Source organism: Oryzias latipes, chromosome 3, assembly GCF_002234675.1.
Source record: "Oryzias latipes chromosome 3, ASM223467v1".
Taxonomy (NCBI): domain Eukaryota; kingdom Metazoa; phylum Chordata; class Actinopteri; order Beloniformes; family Adrianichthyidae; genus Oryzias; species Oryzias latipes.
This window is the reverse complement of record NC_019861.2, coordinates 25,749,362-25,770,413: the sequence shown is the minus strand read 5'-3', so window position 1 is coordinate 25,770,413 and position 21,052 is coordinate 25,749,362. Positions and strand designations below refer to the sequence as shown.

Sequence of the window (21,052 nt, the reverse complement as noted above, 5' to 3'; positions counted from 1 at the left end):
TTCTCTCCACAGCCTGAGTCCAGCCTGAGGCTTCAGCATCCTCAAGAGGCTTGTGGAACACCACTTCAAAGACAAATCCCCTCTCTTCTTATTCTGTATACCCCCTCACCCCTTCCCTGCATTGAACACAAGAACTTAAGAAATTAATTCGATATGGGATCAAACATGCATTAGAAAATGCAGCTCGCAGAGTGGTGATGCCACACGTGGAAGTGGTAGTTCATTTCAGACGCAGAATGACAGAATAAATTGGCAGTCTCTTGACCTTGCTCGCTTTCTGTGAGAGATATATTTGGACATACTTTGCCAGTTTTGCTCTTCACACAGAGGGACAGCACCGCAGTCGTGAAACAATGCACGGAAAATTGTCCTTGATACATGACTGCTTTTTGAAGGTCCCCTCTTTGAACGTTTGAGACACAAAGGCACTTTTCTGATTCATTCTCAGTTCAAGGATTCAGTGACATTACAAAGGGGGTTAAAGTATTTTTGAAGAAAATATAATATAGCTTTTCTGTGATATATGAGCCGATCACTATATATGATTCCAGAGCTTTTTTTCTAACTATTGTATTTTTATAAATAAATACATGAAGTTGAGTTGGTACTGCAAATACTGGTTACACAGTTTTGATAGTCAGTGATACAATTGTTTGCAAGTTCTTTTCCTTCATTATTTCTACTAGATAGAAAACTTTGCAGGGATGGTTGTTGTGGAAAATGTCTTTTGTTCTGGAGACAAACACATTTGATGACTGTAATTACTAAATAAAACAAACTTTGGAAAAAAAAACGCTACTTAAAAGCTAAATGCCAACTAAAATTTGGGAAAACTGAGATGTGGAGCATTAAAATGCATTAAAACAGTCTATCCATTCATCCATCCATCCATCCATTCATCCATCCATCCATCCATCCATCCATCCATCCATTCATCCATCCATCCATCCATCCATCCATCCATCTTTTTCCACTGCAGTCTAAGCAGAGATGCTCAGAGTTTCCTCTCTCCAGCTCCTCTTAGGGGACCTAAAGGTGTTCCCAGACATAGTCTCTCCAGCGTGGCCTGGCTCTTCCCCAAAGCCTTCGCCCTGTGGGAAATGCCTGGAACACTTCCCCAGGGAGAATGATAGCTCACTTGGATTCTGGTGCAAACTAAACATATGAAATCAATCAGCCTTGATATCCTTCAGGTGAACTCTTGTCGATTTCATTGATAGTTTGGACAAGAATAAGTGACATAAATGTTTTCTATAATAGAAAGGAAAAAAAATTGAATTAAAATAACACATTACAAAAACTGTTGGAAAATATCTTATCCCATGGTTTAGTGAGTAGCTGGTGCAATCTAAATTCATGAATAGCAGGACATTCTGGTCAAGGCAAGTTTTAAGCAATACGTCCTGCTAATAAACAGTTGTTATAAATGTGTAGCATTACCTGGCAGCTTTATCAACATTGAAATGAAATCAATCAGAGCCAAAGAAAGGTGTGAAAACTAATGGTTTTCTCCACCCTTTTTAAACCAAGTAGAAGACTAGTGTGCTTAAGTGACTCGACCGTAGTCAAACAAGTTCCTATTATGCAGAGCACTTTAAAAAACACTGACATACATTTTTAGCATGCTCAGTAAGTTTGCTTTCTGTGGATGTATTGACTCTGCAGTATAAATGATTTTATTGTTTTTTTTATCCATATGTTGTTCTCAACTGAGCAAATGCTGATTGACAGATGAGGAAAGCTTTTTTGACAAGGGGGTGAGAGATCATAACTTGGCTGTGAAACAGCACTGGCTGGAGGCAATTTTTAAAGCACACACAAGGCTGGATAAACATCAGAGAGGACACTGCCAACTAGGCAGTCAGTAAAAAGTGTTTGCGCCTATTCATTAAAGCCCCCCTCTCTATTTTTTTAAAGTCTCTAGCTCTCATTCGTTTCAAATATTAATATCACACAATTTTACCTTGCGCCATTTTTCATGTCTTCAAGTGTTTTCAGATTTTCTTTTGCTTTTTTGGTTTTATCATGTGTGCAGTTCATACACTTTCAAAGTTCATCTTGAGCCTTTAAGGTCACAGCCACTGTGCTGGAGAGGTGTTGTGAAGCAGCTTGTGCATCCCATCTCACTATCTGTTGATCAAAGAAGCGCAAAAGCTGAGTGTGCATAGCAACTGCTTTCCTTTACATAATGAATTTCATCATTGGCCCCTGACATTTCTATTAACAAATGCAGTGGCGAATATGTCTGCAAAGTGTAGGAGCAAACAAATTTGATGTTTTGTACTTGCAAAAACAACAGTTTTGTTTTATGTTTTCACACTTGTGTTTAAAGTTGAAAGTCTCTGATAGGCAGGCTGTTCAGATAAATTGAGTGAGGAGCCTCGGTAGGGTATGAGCAAAAGAGGGGGAAGAAAAAGATTTCAGCACAGTGAAATGTTGTGAGCGACGCTTCCATCACCCCGTCAGCATGTGGGGATGCCTAATGTGTGCTCTTTATCTAAATTATACTCAGTTTATTCATGAACTCTGGCTCTCATTAAGACAAGACTGGTACATCAAACCTGTGTTGCCTCTTATGACCAACAGCGGGCAATCCCATTGATTGTGGATTTCCCACAGTAGCTGCATTCTCCTCAAAGTTAGCACTAAATGTAAATACACTAGCATGCATGAGAGTGGGACTGTTACTCTATATTCTCAGTTGTAACATTAAATTAAAAGCCTCTTTTAAAGACTTTACATTTTTTTATCAATGTAATTTATCATTTTAAGCCTGAAAATTAATATTTGTAGTTTTTTCATTTATTTTTCTGTCACAGGTATTTTGAACTTGCACGAAAATATATCGTAGCAGTCACCTTTGCCAGACAATGGTAAAGCACAAATCATTACTACTCTGTTAACCCTTGTGCTATCCTATGGGGTCAAGATGAGCATTGACGTGTTCTCCCTACCATGACAAAGGTGGATAAAGGTGGAGAGGATTTCATGTAATCCATGAACACCAGTGAAGATCACAAATCATTGAAGAAAAAAGGTTCAGCGCACTGTCTAGTGGGTCTAGATGACCCCACTCCCAATGTTAGAGTGCCTAGGATAGGACAAGGGATGAAGCGGCTCTGACTTCTTTTATTTTAAAGCTTATTCAATTGTGCCCTCCAATGGAGGGAAACAGATCTTGTTTACCTGAAAAAAAGAAATCCAGTTTTGGATGTGGGTCTAAAATGAAGTTCTTCTGGACTGCACTCAAATCTTTTGAATAAAAACAAAACAGTGAAACATGTACTTTACAGGAAAAAAACGCAGAAACAAGGCTGTTCTAAATGAACAGAAGTGTCCGTGTTTTTTTATATTCCCAAGAAATGACCAGCTAGGAAAAACAAAGAAATAAATAACCAGGGAATTTCAAATCCCAAACAAAACTGAAATTGTTTAATGTTTTTACTTTTTTAAAGCTTGAGATTTTACTTCTAATAATCTGACACAATCAGAAAAAGAGCACACATAATTTGTAGCACATGTACACTTAATGCATTTTAATGTAGTCAATGGAAAGGTTATTGAATGATTGCAACTTTCTAATCCAATTGCTAATTTGGTCACTGATTGGGAAAGCTCAGTAATGTAATGATAATAATATGCAGATGAGTTCTCATCTGAGCTGCTATCCATTAACGAGGCGATATTTGACTATTGTATTTGTGAGAGTGTACACATTTCCAGTGCGTGCCTGCACTGCTGCACACATACGTGCAGAATTTTTGTATAAGTGGTCACACGCACTGTTACCAGAACATTTTAAATATTAATGTTTAATCAATCCACCACCATAGCAAGGTAAAAATTTGATTAAGAGAGGCCACAATCAGCAGTTATCAGATGGAAGTAGCTGATTGCAGTTTCCCAGACTGTTGGCTCCTTTTTTAGGAAAGTGTTAGAACTAATGTTTTAATCTTTGGAGATTTTAGATTTTTAATTCATTGTGTTGTTCTGTTGGGGTTGTATCATCAAATAAAAAGGCAAAAATATATATCATAGATATTTCAAATATACCATCTGTTTGCAGTGCAAAAAACAACATCAGTGCTATCGAAAATTAAAATAAAAGTTGGGGCCATGGTGTAGGGGTAGAGCGGTCGTCCTTTGATTAGACGCTTGGTTCCGTTCCTGCCCTGCCTGCCCGTGTGTCGAAGTGTCTTTGGGCAAAACACGGAACCCCACATAGCTCCTGGTGGTTATAGGTTGGCGCCAGTGTTTGGAAGCGGACCCACCTTGTGTTGTAGAAGTATATACCACTTACCATCTTTCCCTCTCGTAATCCCTTTTAATATCATTTAGATTTAGTTAACTGTAGTTATTGGACTTAAAACCAACAATTCTACTGTCTGCAGCTAGAAGTTTCTCCGTTTTTTTGTTTTGTTTATTTATTTCTTTATGTTATGTTTTAAGTGAATGCAAGGAGGGTCTAAGGGCAGGGATGTCCAGTTTAGTTTAGTCTGTTTAGTTTAGTTTAGCCATTACCTAATGAATTGTATTACTTCCTATTATTTATGATTTCATGTTTATTATACAATTACCGGTATGAAGCCCATTGAGACGACTATTGTTGTAACATTGGGCTATATAAAAAGATTGAATTGAGTTCTCTTCTATATAAATGTGATAATAAATGTGCCTGCAGAATATTTTTTGCAGGAGAACCTGTTTGTTGCCCAATAACAGTTAATTCAACTTGGAATATATTTGATCTGTAGACAACTTCAACCACTGATTCACATTTCTTTGCTTATGTGTGTTTCTTATGTGACGCCATCAGAGTAATAAATCAGCGATTGTTTTCAGACGATCTAATTAGCAGGCAAATATTCATGAGTTTGATCTGAGAGGTAAGCTATTTCATCTTTTTTGATCTTTCACTCTTAAAACACCAGAAAAAAATATGCTTCATACTGTTAAGTGCACAGTTTAATTATTCAGGACTTCCTACGCAAATCTAGCTGAAGCACAATTTAAATCTTTTTTTCTCTCTCCATTTCCACAATTTCGGATTCTCCTGCTGCCATCAAGTTCCTGAAACCCCTTAGACAATGAATGGTCTGTTTACATCACCTCAAAAGCACCAACAACACATAAAACAGAAAATAAATTATAAATGTACATTGGTTTTCTTCTTCTTCTCTGTGTTACCCAAAGGAAAAATGGTGTTTCTTTCAGTCGAGGACCCAAAACCCATTGAAGAGTGATGAAACAAAATGCAACTGCCTATCTCCTCTCCATTTTCAGCCCACTACACTAAATGTTTGACAATGACTCACAGAGCAAGCTCATATTACTTTACACGTTGACATACCAACTCACCATCATCACTTTAATATCCCATGTGTGATTAAAAAAATTTATGAGATTTTTTAAAGGACTTTGTTTTAAATTCCTCTTAAAATGCTTGCGATAAACTACCAAAGGCATCAATAAAACATCAGACAACACAGCCAGCGAGCTACTTTTATAGAAGTATATTTTGTTACTTAGCAAGTGTTGACTGTCCAGACTTGTTTCAAAGTCAGATCTAATTCTGTAGAACATTCACTTTAATGCTCTGGACACTCAGTTCCAGCAATCCTGTTAATCACCACTAGAGGGCGACAAATAACTAGAAAAGGTTGTGAGAAAGCCTGCTTCCTTTGTGAGTCCATTTTTCAGTTCTAACATCATAATATCAAGTCACTTTTCCAACAGTCAACAAGGTGGGATTATTTCACTTCAATTTTATTAATATAATCCAATATTACAACAATAGTTGTCTAAATGGACTTCATACTGGTAATTGTATAAGAACATGAAATTAGTTTTAAATTCATTAGGTAGTTGCAAAACCAAACAAACTAAGCTAAACTGGGCATCCCTGTCCTTAGACCCTCCTTCTTAGTAATAAAAAACTCCTAAAAAAACAGATTCCGGTAAAAGAAAAATAATGAAAACACTTCAGGGATGTCCACATGAAAGAGGGATCCTCTCCCAGGATGGAGAGGCAATTTCCCAGAACTCTTAGAGAAGAATTTGTTTATCTAAATCTACAACTACATGTTTGAATAGTGTGGCAGATGGGCCTTATCAAGATGGGACTGGGGGATGGGTGTGGGCGCGAGACAAGCCAGAGGCAAAGTCCATGGCCAGGTACAGGGGAACAGACGAGCCAACTTAAAACCTGGAATCACAAAGAGGGACAACATATGAATCGCACTCCACCAACAGAGGCATGGGGAACTAAATGATAAATTAATGATAAATAATAGAGGAGAGAACTAGATGAGAACAGAGGACAAAAGCCCAGCGCACCTACTTTCCCCAGCTTCTAACTTCTTGCAGCCTGCTTGCATCTAATTGATATTGTTATTGAGATTTAATTCAAACATTTTACTAGAAAGATGGTAATAATAAAAATAACAATGATAATAATAATAGAAAATCAAAATTTTTAGGATATCAATATTAATACAATATGGTATTAATCGAAGCAGGGGGAATGGGCCGCCCTGGCCCTGTTTATGAAACAATCTTCTCTCTGCTGAGAAATTTGTATAATGGATGCTGCCGGGGTGGCAGTCTAAGCAAAGATGCCCAGACCTCCCTCTCCCCGGCCACTTCCTCCAGCTCCTCTGGGGGGACCCTGAGAGATGACCCAGAGCTCATGACCATAGGTGAGTATAGGAACGAAGATCCACCAGTAAACTAAGAGTTTTGCTTTCTGGCTCAGCTCTCTCTTCACCACAATGGACCAGTACAGCAACCCCTTAACTATGGGCGCTGCTCCGATCCCCCTGTCAGTCTTGGGCTCCGGTCTTCCCTCACTCGTAAACAAGTCCCCAAGATATTTAAACTCCTCCACCTGGGGCAGGGACACTCCACTCACCGAAATTCTGTCCTCTATTCTTAGACCTGCTAAATTCTGCTACAAAAGAGCCGTGAAATTACAATCTTTGACTGTTGACAAATGTCTGTCTTGGCAAATAAAAGCTCCTAGGTTTAGCCCCTCCGCCATTAAATGAATTTGTGAAACAGAAATCTAGGGAGTCTTCAAACTCGAGCCACTGTCAGACGGGACTGTGAACTCCCATTCAGGTGAACGTCTATCTCACAAAACATTTTGTCTTACCAGGTTTTGACTTTCTGCAACAGCATACCTATTACAATAAGAGAAGGCACAGGTTTTGTCATCTTTAAAACACAATTGAAACTGCGGATTCAGAAATCCCAAATGTGTAATCACATGTGACTAGGAATCAGAGCATTTTATTGGTTAACAGCTTGATATGAAAACATTATACTTAGTTTTATATTTCTATTTGTATTTTATTCCCTTTCACTCTAATTTACATTCTCATGTGTCATTTCTTCCTCCCTAAAATCTGTTTTATCTCTTCAAAAACATCAACCTACCGGGGGACTGCAGATGGAAATTAGCCTATGGTTAGAATCTGGTATATTTACACTTTGTTTTTTAATGATATTTAAAATGCAGTGTCCCTTTCTTAATAAATACTTGTTCAAAATGAGTACATTGTAAGTTTACATTTTCTCACATTTTGTTTAAACCAGGGGTGTTCAAACTTTTTGCAAAGAGGTGTGAGGGCCAACCATTCGGCTTGCATTCTTTGAAGCCTTTTAAAAATATTAAATGCAAATGAACTATTTAATTTAAAAAAATGTTTGTAATGTTTAATTTCTTCACATAGAACAGAAATGCATGTAAATAATTTTTTACTCAGATTACTGTGAACTTGTGGGCAGAGTTAAAATGAAGAAAAAGTCTGTCTGGAGAAAAAAAAGCCTTTTGTCAACAATAAATTTGGGTTTACGGTATATGAAATGTTTCATACAGTAAACTTCAAAATTTAAATCATGTGAACATGAAAATAACACAAATAGTTATCTCCTTCAGAAGTATAATCATTGTTGTTTTGAAACAAATAAATCTGTTTGTTTGACCTTAAAGGCTCTTAAGGTCACAGGTTTTTGCCACATGTTTACAGCGGCTTATAACATCATTTAGCCAATCACAAATCAATAAATCAAATGTGCTGTGGGCTGCATGTTATTGATTTTATGACAGTATGATTTTATGGTGGGTCAGTAAAAATTTGAACAAAATCATGTGACCCCTAGGCCGGACTTTGGACATGCCCGGTTTAACTGAAAGGGTTAATTTCAAACAACCTGTATGATCATCAACATAAATATCTGTAATCAAACACCAAGTCAACAAAAACAGAATTACTACAAGTTGTGCTACCAGTGAGCGTGAATTTAGTCTTTACACATGCATCATAGAAGACTCCTCAATATTTTCACTTTTATCCTCAGGAGCAAAATGTTGTCATTTTCTGTGGCATGATCTGCAGAGGCTTAATGTCCTTCACCCTTTAATACTTTCAGCAGTATCCCCCATGCCTCTAAACTGAAGCCCTTAGAAATACAGTACCTACAGTAGTGCTTGCCTCCAGTCTTCTTTGGAATTTTTTTTTTTTTTGCTATGAAAGGTGGTGCCATTGGAATCTGTTTGAGCTGATTTAGTTGATGCCGTTGGGGGATTTCCCCAAAGGGAAGATGTGTGCAGAGAGTAACTGTATTCTTAGGTGATACTTCAGAGAGACTATTAATGAGCTTTGTTCTCAAACTTCACATGACTGATTCGGAGGCACAGCTTGAAGAACTTTGTGTCTGCCGTTTTTTCAGAAGAGGCGTGGTCTGTCTGACTCTGGTCGTCACTGGGGTCCACGTAGGTGTGGACCAAGAACTCCACACATCAAGCTGGAGATGCTTTTTTTAGAACTTCACAGACTTCATAGGGTCCTCAGGTTCATAATCTTCTGGAGGAACTACCTCCATGAACAGCTGGAGGTGCATGGTGATGGGCCCTATAGAAGAGTGGAGACCAGAGATCACATCAGATCCAAAAGATCCCGGCTTTCCTCTAACCACAACACCACTTCATCAATCTTCTGTGAAACTTTTGTTGACATGCTTTTAAACTTTCGTTTCAGTTCATAAATAAAATTTGAAGATTTTTTTCCTAAATCACTGTTTTTGGTGGAGAAATGTAACCAAACTTTTAACTTACTCATGATCCTGCGTGCCCATCTGGGTTTAAGATAGACAAAGGGATAGTAAAGGATGAGTCCACTAAAGATGAAGATTGTACAGTAAAGGTACTCAAGTTCTGGCTGATCAATAATTGGAGCCAAGACGAGATAGCAAGAGACCACAACAATCAGGGCAGCTATGACAATTGGCACCTGCAGATAGTCAAACACACAGAAAAAAAATCCATTGTAAAAATTTGCTCTTTTTTGCACCAAAGACTGGAAGTAAAAAGTGAAAGCTCTTTCTTCATGTCAATAACAGAAAAAAGAGCTGAAATACATTTTATTTAATATATGTTATTGATTACGGTAATAGTTGTGTTAAGAGGTGTTATCTGAATTATTGCAAAACCAAAATCAATGACAATAAAAAACAAACAAGCATCAGTTCCGCTCTATAGGCCTCACCCTAACAGGTCTGTGCAGTTCCTTCCTGGTGAAGCGCATCACTATAAGAGACAACGCCGTCAGACCATAGAACGCCCACTGAGCAAAGCTGAAGTAGTTTATGAGGCTGTTGATGTCAGCTGGAATGATGTAGAATAAAGACAAAATACCCTAAAAGAGAGAGAAATCCCACATTTTGAAATGAAATACCTCAATTAAAGTAACTGTTTTATTCTGAAAATCCTTTCAAATTAAGCAGAATAGTAAACATTTTCAATATGATCTTTGAAACCTGATTTTGCAAACTGTGCTCAAAAAATCTGAGTACACTAACCAAAATCCGTATCATAGTTAAAGGTTTCCAGCCTTATATACATGTTTTACTTTATTTCAAATATTTAAAAAAAACAAAGAAAAGCCAAACACTGAGGAAAATAAAAAAATGAACATAAATCAAGAGACAGTACATAGTCAACATCAATGTTATTCAGTAAAGATTGAAAACAAGAAAAAAAAATTTTTAAATCTTACCCCTAAACATGATTTATTGATATATGAATTAGTTCAAACTTTAATTAATTCAAATCTTAGACATTAATAAACACATTTTAATAAACCAAGGATTCTACATGCAATAAGAGCAAAATGGATTGTGTTAGTACCTACATTAAAAATAAGAGCAGGTGATGGGGTGTAGCGCCTCAGGCTAACATAGGACAAAATTTTCACCATGTGACCTTCTCTTCCGGAAACAAATGCCAGTCTAAGGGGAAAGAATGACAAATTTACTGTCACACACACAGTAAGGTTCTGCATGCATGTGCAGAACGTGACCTTGATCTGCTCGTTTTACCTCCCAGCAGTGAAGCAGCTCCCGTTAGCAGCTCCAAAGGTGGAGAAGGCAACAAAGAGGGGAACAATCCAAGACAAAGGGTAAAGCACTCTGTCTCCAAAAGTCTATGGAGGCACAAACAAATCCTTTAGAGAGACAAGAAGAAAGAATTGAACTAACATAATGAAGACAAAAATGATCATCAAGCATTACATAGAAGAAATGGATTCCAAAGTTTTCATTTAAGCCTATTAATATTTTATGTTTTCCTGTACTGATGAGTAATTAAAGCCTAATTTAAGCTTTTGCAGCTCTTGGGTCTTGCGTTAAAACACCCCGTTGTCCTTACCACAGCCACAGCTGGAGACACCAGTAGTTCAGAGGGGGTCAAAACCGTGAAGTAGGCAATGTTGACCAAAACATAGCACACAGTTACCAAAGGAATCCCAATGATGATGGCCAGGGGCAAATTTCTGAGATGGAAAGAGAAATATTTCCACATTTTAACATCACACATAGGGGTTTTTCTTTTTTTTTGGCAAGCATGTTCATGTGAACTGGATCCAAACTGGTATTTCCTTCTTTAAATATTCTGATCCAAAATGGTGATGACAAGACAATTTTTACCTCTAGGTTGACTAAAATTAACAGTAAAATTGTAAAAGCATTTATAAAGGGGGTGATTTTTACCTGTATGGGTTTCTCAGTTCCTCTGTGATAAAATTTAATTGATTCCTGAAGGGAAAAAAATAGAAAATAAATAGTTAAGAGAAGTATGGATTTGCTTTATGCTCTGAAAAAATTCTAGATTTATAGTTACATTGTTTATTTCCCTTAAAATTGATGCTTTTCATAAACAGACTGTGGTTTTACGGAGAATACAATTTTTCAGCCTTTTGTTTTTAATGTTTGTAAAATTCTTCAGTCTGCACAACCAAAAGGTACACAATATTAAAGCAGCACTGATTTCTAACAGGGAGTTTGTTGCCTATTGTGACAAATAGCTTCCAAAGTTGCAGCCGGAAACACAGCTCTCTCATGCCACACAGTGGACTTAGAAGGGAAGTGATATTCTTTGGACATCAAACCTGCCAGTGCTGTCATGTAAGTGTCTAGTCCCCGTCTCATAGCAAACTCCCAAAATTCCCACAAAATTTTAAATATTGTTGTGAAATAGTGACATGTTGTAATTTAAAATAGGAATCACAGAAGGCCAAAGTAAATAATACGTTTTTTTTTTTCTTGGTAACCTTTCTGGATGAAATGATTGATGCCACAGGAAGATGAAAATGATATCAATTTCAATGCAAGGGTTGTTAGCATCTCCACAAAAACACCATAGTGAATTGAGCATAATTGTTACCATCCGTCATAAGCCCAAAGACCATTATAAAAGGCAAGTCCAATCGCTCCAAAAGACATTGATGAGCCGTCAAAGGCATTTGACAAGTTCTGTGTCTTTCCTGGAGACAGACAAAACATTTGATTTCAAAGACACATTTTTTTTAAGTATTAAAAACTTTTTAAATTTGGTTAATAAGATATTTAAGGAACACAGCTATAAACCACAAACAATTTGAATTTTAACAGGGCTTACCTTGAGCTAATAAAACAATACCAGCCACTACAATGACGAGAATGATGACAAGCTTGGCTGCTGTGAAGAAGTTCTGCACGTAGCTTGCCAGTTTGACGCTTATACAGTTGATAGCGACAATTATCACTGAAAATAAATAAAAACAGCATCAATATAAACCAGTGGTCTGTAGCCTATAATGCTAGAAGAGCCATTTGGTCTGGTTTCTTACTGACCAAGCGAAATCTGCAAAGTCCTACTTTATGTTTAGAAAAAATACACTTTCTTCATATTTTAAGACCTTTAGCCCTCTTGAATATTTACAATAATTGAAAAAGACCAGGGTCATATTTGTCTGTAAATAACGGACTTTTGTTTTTACTTTTGCCAGAAGCACATTTAAGTTCCTTTCAAAATAAAATCTTCCCTGAGTCAAATAAGATCCTCCTGCTGCAACATTAAAAATCCAGCATGGATGGATGGATGGATGGATGGACCGTAGATTAAACTTTTTACTATCATTTTGATCAGTTATTTGACTTGTTAAGAATTAAACAGAATTGATTAAACCTTTTCATTCATTCATTTATCTTCTTAACCGTTTATTCCCTTTCGGGGTCACGGGGTTGCCGGAGCCTATCCCGGCCACTTGGGCGTAGGTAAGGGATGCCCTGGACTGGTTCGCCAGTCTGTCGCAGGGTAGAATATCTTCAACCACACATCCATTCACTATCACACTCACACCTATTGGACAATTTAGAGTTGCCAATCAACCTATGAAGCATGTTTTTGGACGGTGGGAGGAAGCCGGAGATCCCGGAGAAAACCCACGCATATACGGGGAGAACATGCAAACTCCACACAGAAAGGCCCCATGTTGATGTTGTATTTTTGACTTGAACCAGGGGCCTTCTAGCTGTGAGGCAAGAGCAAGAGCGCTAACCACTGCGCCACCGTGTAGTTAAAACCTAATTAACTAAAAGAAATAAACCATAACAACAAACCCAATAAATAAAAGAGATGGATGTGGCCATGGAGTGGCAGGTTGACCCCTGGTATAAAGGACTATTTATTGTGTGAAGAAGATAATTACTCATTTGACCTGCTTTTTTTAACTTTGACTTGCTTTATACTCCAATTCAGTGAAGAAGACATTTGTGTCCTTTCACAAATGCCAACTTTCAGCAGAGCTACAAAGAACAAAATGAGCTATTCTGTTTCTAAAGTTTTCAACTATTATGGTAAAAAAAAATGTTGTTTTTCTCTTTTTATGACTTTTTAACAGTGCACAAACAGTCAATTTTAGTTGATAACTTCCAAGCTTGCACTTACAAAGAGACGCTATAGCCAGACACTTGATGATCACAGTAGGAGGAGTACAGCCAGGGTAAAAAGGAGTAGCTGTGTATTCTGCGAAGCTCAAAGCGATGATAGCAAAGGAGGATGGCTTTAGAACAATGACTGTGGTCCAGGAGTAGAGGTAAGCCACTATGGAGCCAAAAGCCTCCATCAGATAGGGATACTCTCCCCCAGACTTGGTGATCATGGTACCAAGTTCAGCATAACACAGAGCTCCTGAAACAACAAATGTCCAGATAGAAGCACATAAACAAATAGACATGGAGAAAGAAACAGAGAGTTACAACAATCATTTAAAATTCGTCATCCTCTGTTTTTGATCAACTTTTTTTTACATATTTGATACATATATTTTTTTTGCTTTTAATTAAGCATTAGCTTTGAATAATTAGCTTTAATTGGTTGAATTTGTATGGTCTTTAGTTTTCCACATTTCAAAAACATTGAATTCTTCTGATCCTATCCCATTTATCACCTAATGAATCATGGAAGAGACTCTAGTTCTTGTTAAACAGCTGACCAGTATTTGTGAAAATGAATGGATTTTTTTGTCAATAGCAAAGCAGGAAATCCGCCCAAGCAGTGGTTTGGCTGTAGATTTTCTCCACTAACCCTGGAAAAAAGCTGGAGAAAAAAAAAGCCTTACCAAACAACAAAAATAAGGCTCAATCTCGTTTCACGCTTAGCCATGGGTTGGACCCGAAGAATAAATTACCAAAGATATCCCAACAGAAACAGATAACTACCATTCCATCAGAAAAATAGGTCAAAAGCTGTGCACACTCATGTAAATCGATGGCTCTTTAACTTTAATGACACCTTTCGCTTTTAATAATATCCTACTCTTTTTTTTTACTTGAAATTTCCATGTTGTTTTCTATAATTATGCTTCATGTTACGGTTCCTTTAAACCTGCTTGATTTGTCAAAACGTAACCATGTTGGCGTTCCCATCTTCTCCTAATTACATATGTAAAACATTTAACAATGTTGGTAATTTGCAATCTGCGTGTTTGTGCTGCTGATACTCATTAACATTTACTACCCTGAAAACCAGAGGACAAAGTCCTTTGCATCCAGATTCTAGAACGTGCTACACTAAAATTACTTTTTTAAGCATGCCACAGTGGGATTTTATGGTCTTCATTAAACTTTGACTACCAACTGCAGTTCTTTCAGAAATAAACTTGCAAAAACAAAGATGGTCTAAATGTGTGTGTGTGATCTTAGAGTTTCTAAGAATACTGGAACTATGGAAAAAATAAATTGTGCAAAAGAAGAGAAAATTAAATTCATGTGGTAATAAAAGTTATGATCAATTGTCACATGAAAAAAAAGATTATATATGAAATTATGAAGTATTTCATGTGAGCCGCCCAAGTCACCACATTGACTCATTCAGCTTTAGATAGGACAGAAAAGAGAAGATCTGGTTTCTTCATGTGTTCTTTTTTTCTTTCGCTCTGGATTGGTGTCTCATCTTTGACCTCGGTCACAGCTAATCATCTTGTGGTGTCATAACATGGGACAGCAGCAAAAGTTACTGAGATTCCCCACAGCCATTCTACCTACTTTTAGAAGTGCAAGGCCAGCTGTGACCCAACAAAACATTGACTAAAAAAAACAATTGCATGTTAATAAATAAATGGTATTAGGGGAAAAATGCCTAAAAAGTTGGGTTTTCTAAATTTCCTTCAGACATTTCTTGATCTCTGGATAATTGGTGATAGATTACCCCATGAACAGGCAAGTTATGAAAAACTGGAACTTCTTGCTTTATATACACATCTAGGTACTAGGATTTTTAAAGAGAAAACTAAAAGTTAAATGTATAAACAGCACTTGAAATCATAAATATTTCTGGAACAAAGTCAGTCTCACCTAAAGTGGATAACACTCCACAGGCTGTCCAGATGAGGAGGCAAGGTCCCACAGATCCAGAATAGAGCAAAACAGACTTGGGAGAAATGAAAATCCCTGAGCCAATCATGGTTCCAACAATTAGACAAATCCCACTCAGCAGGCCAACCTGAGCACTCGCAAGGCAAGGTTAAAAAAAACACAGAACAAGAAGAAATATGTTCAGTTGTCATCACTGCAAGAAGCTGTATGTTTGAACACTTAGTGTACATTGAATGACTTCATCTTAGTCTACATGTCTACAAGTCTACTATTGCAATCATTTTCCAACGTCAAGATCAAATTAGATGAAGGCAGGGAGGGTCTATGGAGCCAAATCGGGGAAATAAAAGATCTGAAACCCATAAATAGTATAAAATAGTATAAAATAACTTGAAAAATTCAAGCTGAAATATTGGTGTAAATCTGAAAAAGTGTCTGAAACTATCTGCAAAAACTTCAATATTTTCAGCTTCAAATTTTCTGTTTTTAGGTTTCAGTTTCAACATTTTTTTTTTTTCACTTTAAAATTTTTTTTCTTTCTTTCTTCAATCTAAAGGTTTTTAACTTTTGTCCCCTTTCTGGCGTGTGGAGGCGGGGCTTAGATGAAGGACTAATCAGAATGATGAGGCTGGAAGCTTTCGGCACGGTGCATTCACTAACAATGGAAACTTGGATAATTACGGACAGAATAATAAAATACTTACTATTGAAATGGTCATTGTGAACAAAGTGGCCACAATAGACTTAACTAAGCTTGTAGTAGAACTGAAGGAAGATTCAGACACCAATAACACCCAGATCAACACCCAAATAAAACCAAAGAAATTGCTTTATTTGGCTTTCAAATCTTTATGGCCTGGATTAGTCTCCATAAGTGTACAAGAACTATCAGCGCACAAAGTTTGAAGGGCCTGCATTCCACCAAGTTGAGCAGTGTCTTGACATGATATTTATCTTTGTGCAATCTTGATTTAGTGATAAACCATTTACTACATCTTGCATAAATGAAACTCTTTTTTTAACTTCATTTACAACTTTATGATCAGTAATTGGTGCAGCAACTTGAGCGGCTCAGTTTTGCAATGGAATAAATCAAAAGTATAAATCCAGATGAAGTTCTTTGCGTGACAGATGATGATTACCGCCGTCTGTGTGTGTGTGTGTTTTATTGGGTTTAACAACTAGAAAGGTTTATGTTTTAAAAAACTGTGATATAAATTATTGTCATGTGCTGGATGGGCTTTATCAATTTCACCTGGTTAAGTAACATTGATGCAGCATAACAAATGAGAATCTAGAGTATTTTTAAACCAAACACCATCACACTGAGTATGATGACCAGATATATGTTGCAACACTATATCTACTAAAGTAGTGGGGCAAAAAATACTTGCTGATCTATGAGTTGTTCGACAAAAAATGAAAAAAGGTCTGTAATGTTTATCATATAGAAACTAACTGTGAGAGACAGAATGTAAAAAAAGAATCGAGAAAATCACATTGTATGTTTTAAAAGAATTTATCTATACAAAGGTGCAGGCGATACATATTTTTATATTAATATTCAAACTGGCTATCAGTAACCAAAGATCTGTCCAAGGACACTAAGATTGTACAACTGAACAGAACTAGGCGGAACAAATCTACAATAAGGAAGCAACTTGGTGAGACGAAATCAACTACAAAAATCATTGGCAGCTTCCTCCTACCTGGGGCTCCATGCAACCTCTCACCTGGTGGGGTACAAATTATTCTATGAAGGTAAGGAAAGATCTCAGAACTACAAGGGAGGAACTGATAATAAAGACCATGTAATAAAGGAGTAACACGCTAAATTTTCATGGATTAAAATCCTGCTGTACTCTTAAGATCCCCCTGCAAAGACACGAACATGTCCAGGCCCATTCAAGGTTTCCCAAAGACCATCTGAATGATCCAGAGGAGGAATGGGTGAATGTCGTGTGGTCAGATGAGACCTGAGTTCCATTTCAAGAACACCACATCCACGGTGAAACATGGAGGTGGAAACATCATGCTTTGGAGCTGCCTTTCTTCTAAGGGAACCAGATGACTGATGCATTTTAAGGAAATGAGGAATGCGTCCATGAATGCTAAGATGTGGGGCAAAAATCACCTTCCATTGGTGAGCCCATTGAGGATGAAACGTGCCCTGGTTCCAAAATTACAATGATCCCAAACATAACAGACAATAAAGGAGCGGCTACAAAAAAAAAGCTTCCCAAGGTACTTGAGAGGCCTGGCCAGTTTCTGGACCTAAATCCAGTAAAGAATCTGTGGAGGGAGTTGAAAGTCTGTGTTGCCCCAAAACATCAGCTTCATGGAAGACTGGACCAAGGCAGCAGGTGCACTTTGTGCAAACCTGGTAAAGACCTACAGGAAACGTCAGACCTAATTGATAACCAGGATTACCTTACTAAGTATTGCGGTGAACTTTTATTGTTGACCAAGTTCTTATTTTTGTACAATTATACCAAGATTTTTTTTTTAAATCTTATAATTACAATCATTGAGCGAAAAAACACTTTTTACCCCAACATACACATTTGTGAGCACACATTACATTTTTGTTTAAAATGTCTAAAACCCCCAACCTTCCCAAATCCCCACACGCTGGCAGTTCACTATATTTCAGTCAATTACCCATTTGAATGGGCAGCATCCTCATGTATTTCTACATAGGAAATGTATCGTTGGAGGAGCAAAGTAGTTTGTTCTGGCCATATGTGGGGTTAGCTTGCAGTTTCCAGTAATCATTTATATGTTTTTAAAGTCATGATGTGCTTTTTGTAGCCTTCAAAATAATTGAATTCCAATCTGATCTGTTGGACAAGACCTTAGGAGTAAAATGTGCTCCGCAAGTGTACTGGGGGTTTCAGGTGTTGCATCTGATAATGTAAAAATATTTATCTACTTTTTCATAAAGTGAAAAAGAAATAATTTTGGTGCTAATAACAATTACAAATACAACTCTGCATGCGCAAATAAACAAAATTTGGCTAAAAGCCTGATTAAATTTCTGTATGTTCTCCACATTACAATTGCAAAGAAAAACAACACAAAAAAAGTTAACATCTTGAAAAGAATCTCTGAAAATGTTTTAATTTCCTTTTAATTATTTTTATGATGTGAGTTTAGCTGGAGTTGATTGAACTGAACTAACTCAATTCAGTGGTTAAAAAAAACTGAATGCTCAATTGATGTTATGTATTTTTAAAGGAACACAATACATAAATTAGAGGTGGGTTTATCACAATACAATAAAGGTAATAGCATCTCTAAGGATTTTGACGTGCTGAAAAAATTGCTGTCCTGTGAATACAATAAAAACTTTCAAATAAAACTTTAATAGAACTTTTGTTTGACATTGAATAAATCTAATTAAAGATTTAAAAAGATAAAAATGATCCATCAAAAATAATAATTTTACTATATTTATGTAAAAAGTTATGATTTGGTTTCCTGAATTTGTTCAGCTGAAAGGTCAGATTGACCTGAACTTACAATATAATTTTACCAGACAAAAACTTAGCTAGAGGTTTTGTAGTTTCTCACTGCCAGAAAACTGTTTTGCAAATGCATTATGAAAAAAGATGCTGTCTACATCTGGGATTATTTTACAGGGATTATTATTCTGTCTGGACGTCAATGGAAAAATTGATGGTTCTGCCAGTTGAGTATGGGTTGTTAGGTAAGTGTTAGATACAGGTGTGTTGAAATTATAGCTCAGGAGAAAGGCATGATTCATGTTATTGCGGTTCTATGTTTAGAATAAAGATAAGAACAAATGTGTTTACGGCGATGCACAACAGGAGCCTTCTGTTTGTCTGTATTTCCAAATAGACTTTTAATTATTTGTAGATCAAATATCATAAATACAATCTCAAGGCTAATGCTTTTACTTTGAAAATCTACTTTGACATTGATAATTTTCTGCATTATTTCTGGGATTATTCATCTGATTATTCTTTCTGGGATAGTTTCATCTGATGCTGTAGAACAATTCCTAACCTCCTTCTCTCAACATATCTACTAATCATTTGTGTGGGTTTCTTTGCATAAAAAGAACAGAAAATCCCAACCTCTGTGAAATACACCAATTATTAGAAAGCCAACATATAGCTGTGGTGCTGCCAACTATAAGAAACCTAGGGAAGCATCATCAGAAGCTGCTTACGTTAGACGGGCAGACACATAAGAAGCTTAATTAATCACTTTCTGTTACGTCAGGTTTCCCCTGTCACCAAAAAATATCATTAATGCTGGTGTAAAGGTAGAAAAGATGAAGAATAGAGAGTTTCGTAATGTTATGACCTGCCGTCTTGAGTTAAAATGACGTTTACCATTTTTGTTTTTGGAGTGGGTTCATAGCAGTTTGTCTCACTTTCTTTTGCAGTATGTTTGTGAAACGTTTAAAAAAATTACTTTTCTCATCATAATTTCCAGTTTTCCGATGTTGTGGTTCCTTTACATTTACTTAGAAGCTCAGGAATTTAAGGCGCCTGGACAGTTCCAGGGTTTGAATGATTGCTTGGGTTAATTTGCTGACATTTTTGTGGTACAGCCTGGTACTCGGTTTCAGCACTCCTCTGAGCAAAAAAGGACAGATAATGGGATTGTATGGTGTGAACATTCAAAAAGGCTCTTTCTCAGGAACTCACAAGGACAGCCAAGCAGGCGCAGACTCACATCTTTTTGAAGCGCTGTGGCCTTCTCAGTCTTTTCCTTTTCGGTGGGACCAGTGGTGCCGTTGTGCGGCTGCCTCTTCTTGATACTTCCTTCTCCCATGCCTGTCAGCAGACGCTTTATAAAAAAGCAATGTCGTGCCATTTGGGTTAAATTTTGCAGCTTGTCTTTGTTGTCACAATCACAGGTTATCACACAGGTCACCATGCATGATAAGATTTACAGCCGAGAAGCTTTACTGTCTGTAAAGTTTTATCTATTTTAGATAATGAATGACGTTCAGATCGAAGTAAATTCTTCTGTAAGGATTCACTTACACAAGATTATTTTGCATTTTTAATCCACTATTGTACATTTCGAGCAGCTGCAAAGATTTCCACTGGAATAGTTTAGTCTAAGTAAAGGAATTCATCTTTTTTTTAAACATTTTAGACTGGCAGCGGCACTGTGAACCAAAAACTACTACTGTAATTCAAATATAAGTTAACGTTTTTGCTTAAAGCCGAAGAAATGATAAATAAGAATGATACATTCAGTGAAGTCTTGTAGATAGATTTGAAGTTAAATTCTGCACACATCAGCAGATTCACCAGGACTGTTTTGGTAACCAGTGTGCCATGTTCCATCTCTTTCTGGGTGTCTTATGAAAACTTTTCTCCAAAGTTCAATCACTGAAGCACATTTTTTAAAACAAGCAGTACCTGCAATAAATAGAGAAGACTAGATGTGTGTTTTTAGGGAACAGTTTTGTATCAATACCACTTAAAAAAGAAAATGTTGATCAACCTGATGTTACAAATTCTAATATTAGCCTATGACTGAAAAATCCAATTAAATGGCATTAAATTAAGATTCCATATGTATTTATATATTCTGAAAATTACAAGATTTTGGCTTCTTCTCTGACTTGCTGAGACAATATTTAACTCCTCTCTGTGTTAATGTATAATCAAACAAATCTTAATAAAGACTAGAACTTAAGAAAAATATATACTTGTCACAGTATCTGGTGGAAAATAAAAAAACTTTTTTTTCACTTACCTTAGACACTTGGAAATTTTTTGTAAAAAAATAACTTGAATGCAGGTTTATTTTAGAAAAGGTTGATGTGAGAAGGCAGGTGATGCTTAGCCAAGTTAAAGGAAGGATACCA

General features: G+C 36.7%; 1 protein-coding gene across 2 annotated transcripts; it reads right to left on the bottom strand.

The window, feature by feature from the left end:
- Positions 1 to 7,270: 7,270 nt before the first annotated feature.
- slc7a9 (solute carrier family 7 member 9) lies at positions 7,271 to 21,052 on the bottom strand. 2 transcript variants are annotated; one of them, XM_004067392.4, is made up of 13 exons: positions 20,941 to 21,052; positions 19,903 to 20,016; positions 15,175 to 15,322; positions 13,268 to 13,510; positions 11,957 to 12,082; positions 11,723 to 11,822; positions 11,050 to 11,094; positions 10,709 to 10,832; positions 10,381 to 10,484; positions 10,194 to 10,290; positions 9,549 to 9,698; positions 9,119 to 9,293; positions 7,271 to 8,915 (listed from the first exon to the last, which is right to left on the bottom strand). In XM_004067392.4, exons 2-13 carry the CDS (start codon positions 19,999 to 20,001, stop codon positions 8,824 to 8,826), a joined length of 1,503 nt encoding a protein of 500 aa, XP_004067440.1. In that variant the 5' UTR covers positions 20,002 to 20,016; positions 20,941 to 21,052; the 3' UTR covers positions 7,271 to 8,823. The 2 variants fall into 2 exon arrangements, with proteins under 2 accessions (XP_004067440.1, XP_020555468.1); XM_020699809.2 differs by having other exon boundaries at positions 19,903 to 20,003.

What these genes read in the sequence shown, in the direction of transcription:
- slc7a9 (XM_004067392.4), bottom strand. Translation starts at nt 20,001, where the DNA reads ATGGGAGAAGGAAGTATCAAGAAGAGGCAGCCGCACAACGGCACCACT. An exon ending in TGGAGTGTTATCCACTTTAG is followed by an intron (nt 13,511 to 15,174) that starts GTGAGACTGACT and finishes TTGTTGTTTCAG; the next exon opens with GAGCTCTGTGTTATGCTGAA. An exon ending in ATGGGCACGCAGGATCATGA is followed by an intron (nt 8,916 to 9,118) that starts GTAAGTTAAAAG and finishes ACTCTTCTATAG; the next exon opens with GGCCCATCACCATGCACCTC.